Raw genomic sequence first — 9,924 nt, forward strand, 5'->3', positions numbered from 1 at the left:
CCAGAATGTGTGTAAAGCAGAAACGTGTCAGAGAAGAAAAAGTCAAGTATTTTCCACTAATAGAAAGCAAAAGAAAAATGGCAAGACTGTATCCTGTCAAAGGCAGAAAACTTGTGAGATACAGCAAAACAAGGCAGTCCACCGACTTCTGGCTCTCACATATTTCACTATAAAGGGCAATCTACTTCCATAGTGATACCACCTTGGAAACCCAAGGAGGGGTCACTATGAGTCAGGGCTGATTCCACGGCATATAACAACAACAACAAACCCGATTAAATATCACTAAAAGAGGTGGCCTTTTTTTTAAAAAAGAAAAAAAAAAAAACAACTTCTGTTTTAATAAGAAAACTGGATTGCCAAAATGCTTTAGTGTTCAATACTAACATATTTAGAAGACATATGGCTTAGTGAACAAATCTACCACAGCCTCAGAATTCAGGACTATTTCATTTATTATTATTATTAATTCAGCCCCCAAAATTAAATAATCTGGAGAAATAATCCAATTTATTTTTACCTCAAGGTTCTCATTTAAGAAACAAGGATTATTACATGTGATCCTCCTTTCAGGAAATTACACTCAGGAATAAGTCATAAAAGTCTAAAGAAACACTATACATATACAAATTGTACCACTCAGTCAATTCTAATTCATAGTAACACTATAGGACAGAGTAGAACTGACCCATAGGCTTTCCAAGGCTGTAAATCTTTACAGAAGCAGACTGCCTCATCTTTCTCCTGAGGAGTGGTTAGTGGATTCAAACTGCTGACCTTTCAGTTAGCAGCCCAATGGTTTAACTACTACGCCACCACACCAAAAAAACCAAACCTACTGCCATCGACTCAATTCTGACTCATAGCAACCCCCACTGGGTTTCCAAGGCTGTAAATCTTTATGGAAGTAGACCGTCTCAGCTTCCTGCAGAGCATCTGGTGTGTTTGAACAGCCAACCTTCTGGTTAGCAACCAAATGCCTTACCCACTACACTACCAGAGCTCCTTATTGCACAACACAACTCTATACATATATACTATAAACTATACTTATAGATCCTTTTATATGATATATACATATACACATATATACATATACATATAAAATATACTAAATATATTTATATATATACTTTAACACCAAATAATAACTGCTTGGTACTGATGAAGAGAAAGACAAGCAAAGAATTCTATTCAATAATATCACATCTCATCTATATAGCACTTTATTCAAAAGTTTTCACATGCTACACACCTACTAATCACTAATTCTGACACTCCTGACAAAGCCATTAGATGGGTTGTTGTTTCAGTTGCCGTAGAATAAATTCCAGCTCATGGTGGGGAGCGGGTATCTCCACATAATAGACTTAGAAAGAAGATACAAACTCACTAAATGATCTGCCCTGGATTATTTGACTCAATTCATAAATCCCACAAATATTTACTATGCACCTACCATGTGTTAGGAACTTTTCTAGGCACTTGGGATATATCAGTGAACAAAACTGAAAAGATCCCTGACCTCTTGGAGCTTACATTCTGTGAGGAGGGGAGAGTAGACTATAAATAATAAACAAGTAGTACAGAGTAAATAGGTGGGGAATGGAACAGGAAAGGGGCTACAGATTTAATAGAGTGGTCAGCATAGGCTGCTTGAAAAAAGACACTTCAAAGAGATGGTTGCCTTTTATCTAGTGGGAAGAATATTCCAGGCAAATGAAACAGCTGGATCAAAAGCCCTTAGGCAAGATGCATTCAAAGTAAGGAAACCAAAACCAAACCAAACTCACTGCTATCCAGTCAAATCCGAGTCACAGCGACCCCTCTTTGGGTTTCCGAGGCAGTATCCCTACGGAAGTAGATTGCCCAGTCTTCCTTCCAAGGAGTGGCTAGTGGGTTTGAACCGCTAGCCTTTTGGTTAGCAGTCAAATGCCTTAGGCACTACACAATAGGTCTGAAGCCAAGGGGAAAAGTAGACAGACATTAGAAAAATCACAGAAGTCCAAATTATGAAAGTCCAAATTATATATAGTCTTTAGACAATGACCATGTAACATAAGAAGCTGTTGCAAGATTTCTGAGTGGAAGAGTGACATAATATGACATATACTATTTAATAGATCCCTCTGGCAGCTGTCTTGAGAACAGACAATGGAAGGGCAAGGATAAAAGGAGAGAGATCAGTTAGTGGATACTACAGAAATCCTAGGAGCTCTGGTAGCATAGTGCCTAAGGCACTTGACTGCTAACCAGAAGGCTGGCGGTTCAAACCCACCAGCCACTCCTCGGAAGGAAGGTTGGGCAATCCTACTTCTGTAGTGATACTGCCTCGGAAACCCAAGGAGGGGTCTCTATGAGACAGGGCTAACTCGATGGCAAATTAACAACAACAGAAATCCTGGTGAAAAATACTTGTAGCTCTAACCAGGAGTGATACCAATGAAGATGGGAAGAAGCAGTCAAATTCCAAACTTATTTTGAAGGTCCACCCAGGAAGATTTATTGGGACAGAAATTTGAGACAAAGAGTCCAGAGTGATGCCCAAGTTTTTGGCCTGAGTAACTGAAGAGCTAGAATTGCCATCAATTAAGATGTGGAAGTTGCAGATAGAACAGATTTTCCAGGGGAAGTTCAGGAGTTCAGTTTTGGCTGTGTCAAATTTGAGATGCCTATTAGATATACAAGCAGAGATATCTATTTACGAGGCAGTAACTATAGAAGTCTAGATTTCAGAAGAAAGGTCTAGGCTTAGGGTATAAATCTGAGATATGCCACCATATAAGTGAAAGATATTTAAAGCCAAGACACTGAATATAGCACCAAAAAAGTGAGTGTAGACAGAGAAGAGAGCCAAGACAGGACCTGAGCACTCCAGATCAGGAAAAAGAGGAATCAGCAAAGGAGACAGAGAAGAAATAAACAATAAGATAGGAAGAAAATCAAGAGAGTATAAGTATCCTGGAAGCCAAGTGAATATATGTGCAAGAAGGTAAGGATGAGGGAGTAGTCATCAACTGTATCAATGACAGCTCATATGTCAGATGAAGGTTGAGAACTACCCATCAAAACTGCACATAATCACTAATGACCTTGATGAGAACAATGTAAGTAGAGAGATGAGGCAAATGACTAACTGGAATGGGTTTAAGAAAGAATAGGAGAGGAACTGGAGAACTCTTTCAAAGAGGTTTAGAGCAAAGGGAGACAAAATTAGGCCTTAGTTGAGGAAGAGGGGTGGGAACAGTAGGGCCAACGGTAATTTTTTGTTCTTGTTTTTGTAAGAAGGCAGAAATAATTGAAAGCTCATATTCTGATGGAAATGATCCAAAAGGGTGAAAATTTGATGAAGTAAGAGAAAGAGTAGAATAACTAGTGATATCCTAGAGTAGGTGAGACAGGGTGGGTACCTGTGGAGAGGTTCCAATTAGAAAGGAGCATGGACAGTATATCTATGATAAAAGGCAGACAGGCAAGTAGGCAGAGCATATGGGTACAGATGTTAGCAGATGGATAGATAGAGCAGTGGGAGTCTGTGGAAGTTGTTTTCTCAGTACTTAAACTTTCTTGGTGAGGTAGGAAGCAAGGTCATCAACTAAAAGGGAGTATGGGACAGGAGGTTCAAGGCTTGAGAAGACAGGAGAAAGGGTTAGAATGTCATCTAGGAAAGTGAAGGAACAGATAGTGTGATTGCCTGGCAGCATTAAAGACCTACTTGAGGATCATAGTCATGGATTTAAAGCAGAACTAGTCAGCATAGCTGTATTTTTTTCTCCATGTACAATAAAGGACTCCTGGTGGTGCAGTGGTTAATAGCTCAGCTGTTAACCAGAAAGCTGGTGGTTTGAACCCACCAGACATTCCACAGGAGAAAGATGTGGCAGTCTAATTCCGTAAATATTTACAACCTTAGAAACCTGATGGGGCAGTTTTACTCTGACCTGTAGGGTCACTATGAGTCAGAATTGATTCAGTAGCAACTGGTTTGGTTTTCTTGGTTTATGTATAACTATATGGATATGGGCATGGAGTAGGTGTAGAGTTTCATTTAAACAAGGTTGAATTTTTACAAGAAAGGGAAGGGTATAAAAAGGATTGATCATGGAATTTAAGCTGAGTAAGAAGAGGGCATAAAAAGGTGAAAGATCAAGAGACTGGAGGTATTGGCAGGGTTAAACAACTGTTGGGATAGAGCCAGAAAACAAGCAGTAGTAGTAAGGAAGTGAACTGTCTAAGAGAGTATGAAGGAATCACAATTGGATAATGAGGTCTAAGGAAGTTTCCCACCCTTGGAACTAGTGACATTTTGGACTAGATAATTCTTGTTGTGGGAGCAGTCCTGTGTGTTATACCATGATTAGCATCATTCCTAGTCTCTACCCATTAGATGTCAGTAACGACTTCCCTTGTTGTGACATCAAAAATGTCTTCAGACATTTTAAAATCATTCCTGGTAAGAACCACTGGTCTAGAGAATGACCAACGGGGTGCACAGTTAAGGTAAATAAGAAGACAAGATCACCAGAAGGGAGAACATTAAGGAACTGAGAGAGAAGCCAGAGAACTAGAAGAATCAGCTATGAGTATTCTGCAGTCACCAAGAACTAAGGCAGGAATAGTGCTAGAGAGAGTGAAAGGGACAAGGACCCAAAACAGTCAAAATACAAAGCAGAAGTGAATTGATGACAACGATTAGGAGGAATGGGTGACAAGATCTCATAATGAGACTCCAAGCTTGATAGTAGTGGTGAAGTCAGTATTAGAACTTAGGCCATTTCCTAAAGATTTTTTAAATGTCTAGTAGGTGGGCAGACACCTCCACATGATTTCATAATCAATTAAATTAGACTCACAGAGTCAAAAATAGAGGTTGATTAAAAAAAAAAAAAAAAACAATTGGCACCATTTCTGACTGCCATATATAACAAACAGCTGAAGGCACATACTGGTATTTTTGGCTGAATACTATGTTAAAAATAGGATTTAACATCTTGGTTTTTAAAAACTCTCAATTTTCTTTCTCACTTTTAGAAGTATTATACTGTCTTTGAATAGAAAAAATATATATATTTTTAAATGACTGCATCTATCTGTTTGCTACAGAGCAACCATAACCAGTATTTCCTTTAGGTAACCAATCACCTTTATCTTCATACAAGCTAATCATCAAGGAAGACAAAAATACCTTCATATTAAATGGGCTGATTGCAATGTTCTCCAACTGTGTGTCACCAGTTCCTCCTATGGTCACCTGGAAAGACATCATCTCACTAGACTGCAAAATTTAGAGCAGATAACCAATTTCCATTCCACCTCCTAAAAGTATTGTTGTTGTTCTGTGCCGTCGAGTCAGACCCAACTCATAGTGACCCCTCCTTGGGTTTCCCAGGCAGTATCACTACGGAAGTAGATTGCCTCATCTTCCTTCCGAGGAGTGGCTGGTGGGTTTGAACCACCAGCTTTCTGGTTAGCAGTCAAGTGCCTTAGGCACTATGCTACCTGAGCTCCTTCCTAAAAGCATATTCACAAGGAAAGCACTGGTTAAAAGTAATAGATGTGTCCCTTTATAGAAGCAAGTTTTAAGAAGGGAAATTCACATTAGTACTAAGTTTTCCCAAATATACTGTCTTATTGCAATTAAGTCTTTAGGCCACAAGGAAGCTTACTGAATTCTCCAAAGGGCCAGTGAATGTCCACAAGCCCATCTGCAAAATTCTATCTTGTTATATTTAATTTAAATATCATACAGCATAAACATGAAGAACAAAGGATGGTGTCAAGGAAACATAAGATGCTATCATCCAAGCTCTGATTAATTTTACAAATTACCAAATCCAGTATTTAAAGCTCATATAAAAACAAGGGTGAAATATTCTCATTTCAAGGCCCAGATAACAACTTGTCAGCTCACTAGGAGTATAATTATTAGACTTTTCACATGGTGTTATTATGATAACTAAGGAGCTCTGGTGGTACAGTGCCTAAGACATTGGACTGCTAACCAGAAGGTTGGTGGTTCAAACCCATCAGCCACACCATGAAGGAAGATGGGGCAATTTACTTCTGTTAAGACTGACTGCCTCAGAAGCCTAATGGGAGTCACTATGAGCCTAAATCGACTCGATGGCAGTGGGTTTGGTTGTTTTTTTTTGGTTTATTATAACTAAGGTATTCTCATACACTGTTTCTAAACTGGATGCTTTCCCATTAGAGGACACAGTAAGAGTTTTTGAGTAAGAACTAGGATTTAAATTTCAGCTTTGACATATATTAGCTATGTCACTTTCACTTAACCTATCTAGTTTCATTAATTCATCTGTTAAATGGAGATAATATTAACAGTCACTGTGAAGGATAAATTCCCTATAATATAAATAGGATAGTTCTAACACATAAGGAGCTCTGGTGGTGCAGTTGAAGCATGTGGATGCTAAACAAAAGGTCAGCAGTTCAAATCTAACAGCTGCTCCTGCTCTGCAGGAGAAAGATGAAGCAATCTGCTTCTGTAAAGATCTACAAACTTGGAAACCCTATGGGGCAGTTCTACTCTGTCCTATAGGATCACTGTGAGTCAGAATCAACTTGATGGCAGTGGGTTTAACATACAGTAGTTGTTCAATTAATAAAAGATAGCCCCCTTATCCTGGTGTTAATTAAAACAAATAAATCAAATAAGCCTCAGAGAACAAATCCATTGCCATCAAGTCAATTCCAACTCATAGTGATCCTACACATCAGAGGAGAACTACCCCACGGGGTTTCCAAGGCCATAATCTTTACAAAAGCACATTGCCACATCTTTCTCCCATGGAGCAGGTGGTAGGTTCGAACCTCTGACCTTTCAGTTACCAAGCACTTAACCACTGTACTACACCAGCTCCTCCTCAAAGAACAGGAATAAAATTAGGCCTCTCTTCTTCAAAGATGAACAGGACATTCTGATTTTGCTATAATGGATCATAAAACCAGGCTTCTAACCATTTTAGTCTTTATAATTAAAATATAAGTAAGTGCAAAAAACAGCTGCCTACCTTCCAAGCTTTCTTGTTCATCAGAAGTATAAGCATCCATCTGACTTTGTTCCCGTAAGAAACGAATAACTGCATAAACTAGGTGCTTAATAGATGACATTTTAGAAGCTTGAACAGGTTTTCCTGATAAGAAAAACAAAAACACTAATTTATTTTAAATAATTAGTCACAAAACTTACAAATCACAAACTTTATAAATAATGAGGGTTATGAATTACATTAAAAGTGAAAAAAGCAAATAAACCAAAAAAAAAAAAAAATACAAAAAAAAAAAACACCCTGTACTACCTCCTATCCATTCTCCTTTTAGAGAGCCAGGAGAGCACAGGGTATTGTTACAGTGATTTATTACATATTTTTATTTATACCCAGTAATATTAGATTGTTCAGTCTTTTATAAGTCAATTTTTTCTCAAAATATGTACAATATAAGCTCTCACTAAATCTTAACAATGTACATAGATAGAGAGAGCAGTAGAGACACAGATATAAGTACCCCCAAAAGCCCTCAGTACTAAGTTGAGGGAGATTTCATACTGCTGACTCAGAAGCTGATCCCCACTTGGTATTTTTCTCTATTTCATGAGTTTTTTTTTTTTTTTTTTTTTTTTTTTTAATGTATACGTAATTTACACTCCACCCAGTTTTGTAGCCTGAGCGATTATATCTGATGAGAAAATACGTTAAGGAATGGTTGTTCAACTGTTGACAGTCATCCTGAATAAAAATAGCATTTCTCCTTAATCAACAGATGTGTCACGAAATCACTGCCTAAGTCGATGGATACTACAAACCCATCAGTGCTCTGCAGTAGCTGTGCTCTTGTGGGGAACAGGAAGCTCTTGATCATGTTCATTCACATGGAATACTATCGCATCCAAACAGTGGCGCAGGGCCAGCCAGCATTAATGGCTTATTTCCACTAAATCGCATCATCCATCTGCACCCGGGTTCCCTAATTCAAAGCCAGGGTGTGGTAACCGCCGCTAGGATGTTTATTATTTGTGTACTTATTTTAAAGCCGAGCACAGTATCTAGGCCATGGGTTGCAAGTACTGCATAAGGCCCTAGGGCAGAAGGTGAAAAAATAGGGGAAAGGAGCTGCAAAGAGGTTAAGAGATACCTAATCTTCTCCAGACTTCTCTCCCTTTTTTTCCCCAGAGCACAGCGACCTTCTTCTCCCTCCCTGCAGCACCAGGGCTGTACCTCAGCCCTGAAAGGGTTTGCGGCGGGTGTATCGTGCAGGCCCCCGGCTGGGGAGGCAGGAGATGGACCCTTTCTGGGCAGAAGCCCCGTACCAGCAAGAGGATCCGAGACGACAGCTCCGGTCTCGCGGGCGTCCGTAGGCCAGTCCGCCCACCCCCTCCTCTTCAGCATAAAGCCTGGCTCTCGAGCCGCAACGCAGGCAGCACTCACCCAAACTTCCAAGGTTTCCAAGCCGCCGCCACCGTCCCCTCAGCCCACCCGGCGGAGCACTTCGCTCGCAGTGCCTAGGTCTCGCCAGGACCGCCCCCGGGGCGGTGTAGGACGCGCGGGGCGGGAACACGGGGTGGAGCGGGGCGGGGCTGAAGAGGGGGGCCGGCGTGGACTGCCGCACGTGGGAGGGCCCGGGCTGGGCAGGCCGCCGCCGCAGCTGTAGTGGGTGCTACTGCCGTCTTCTCCTAGTCTAGGCCCCTCCGCGGCTCCCCAGATCCCCTACTCCGGCCGCCCTCCTTCAGCTCTTCCAAACCCAAGGACAACGCGCCTGCTGCCGCCGGCCTGTCGGCGCTCCCATGATCGCTCTGTGCCTTTCAGCTGTGCGAGGCCTCCACAGGTACCTCCGTTACGCGGGTTGATCTTGACTATGGGCAAGGCGGAGTCTTCTGCCGGGACAGTACCGAGCGCCCTGGCCCAGCCTTTCCCAGCCACACCCCTATGACGCTCTTAAGACCCTTCCTCCTGGCAGACTGCATGCTCGACCCTTGCGGGACACCTGGCACGGGAGCCCAGGGGCCACTTTGCTTCCTCTGATCCCTGAGGAGAGCATCCATTCCCCATTGTTTGGGTCTGCCTCAGCCTCAGTGAGTCCAACTGGTCACAAGCCCGGGTCCAAATGAATACAGAAAGAAAATCCTTTGACTTTAGCCCGCATCCAGAACTGCAGACCTGTCATTAAAGTGCCACAGCTGTAGACTCAGAAATAGCAATTCTCATTTGCCTGTCGCACACATCATTAGCATACCAATCATTTAACAGCCACACAAAATGAAACAGCTTTGGTTTTGCTGTTTATTTCTGTCCATGCTTTCTAATTTCCTTTTTATTACTATTTTTTCCATAAAATATTCTGACTAGTGCAGGGGCAAATTGACTTGGCCCAAAATGGAAAAAATTATTGCTTGGACACGGTTTCGCATCCTCAGCTGCAGTTTTGGATTGTTTCCTAGCTTCCTAACCACACCCCTCTGCAATAGACCAGTAGCAAGATGCTGATTGAAATTCTTTGCATGGATGCTCTGGATGGAGTGGTCTTTCCAGAAACAATGCCGCCACCACCACACCCCTCCCAAATCCAACCCTCAACTGTAAATCCAAATGAAGATCCAACAGAAAAAAAAGAAATGAGTGTACCTGGCTATAGACCTGTAAAACTGTGTTAGAACATATCAGCGTTTCAGCTTGTTACAGTTTTATATTTCACATTGCCACTCATCTTGTATGAAGCTTTGTGTTGCTCAGCCCTTGTAGTCATGATGCATTCAGGGGACAATAGTAATTGTAGAATTAATGTAATGATTTTGAACATATTTTAGTGTGTTCTTTTTTACTAGTCTCCAGGCTGCTGGTGGGGAGCTCTGGTGGCATACTGCCTAAGGCATTTGACTGCTAACCAGAAGGCTGGCGGTTCAAACCC

The 9,924-nt window shown here is 41.3% G+C and overlaps 2 protein-coding genes across 2 annotated transcripts in view; one reads left to right on the forward strand and one right to left on the reverse strand.

Annotated features, from left to right (window-relative positions):
* Positions 1–7,131, reverse strand: part of SGTB (small glutamine rich tetratricopeptide repeat co-chaperone beta) — an 88,232-nt gene extending 81,101 nt beyond the window's left edge. The window contains exon 1 of the mRNA XM_007952863.2: positions 7,032–7,131. Coding sequence (XP_007951054.1) covers positions 7,032–7,131 — 100 coding nt within the window. The remainder of the gene's footprint in view (positions 1–7,031) is intronic.
* A 1,872-nt stretch (positions 7,132–9,003) lies between these two features.
* NLN (neurolysin) overlaps positions 9,004–9,924 on the forward strand; it is a 225,002-nt gene continuing 224,081 nt past the window's right edge. The window contains exon 1 of the mRNA XM_007952864.2: positions 9,004–9,158. Coding sequence (XP_007951055.1) covers positions 9,124–9,158 — 35 coding nt within the window. The 5' untranslated portion in view covers positions 9,004–9,123. The remainder of the gene's footprint in view (positions 9,159–9,924) is intronic.

Source organism: Orycteropus afer, unplaced genomic scaffold (assembly GCF_000298275.1).
Source record: "Orycteropus afer afer isolate SDZICR_OR568_19922 unplaced genomic scaffold, OryAfe1.0 scaffold00362, whole genome shotgun sequence".
In the NCBI taxonomy this organism is placed as follows: Eukaryota; Metazoa; Chordata; class Mammalia; order Tubulidentata; family Orycteropodidae; genus Orycteropus; species Orycteropus afer.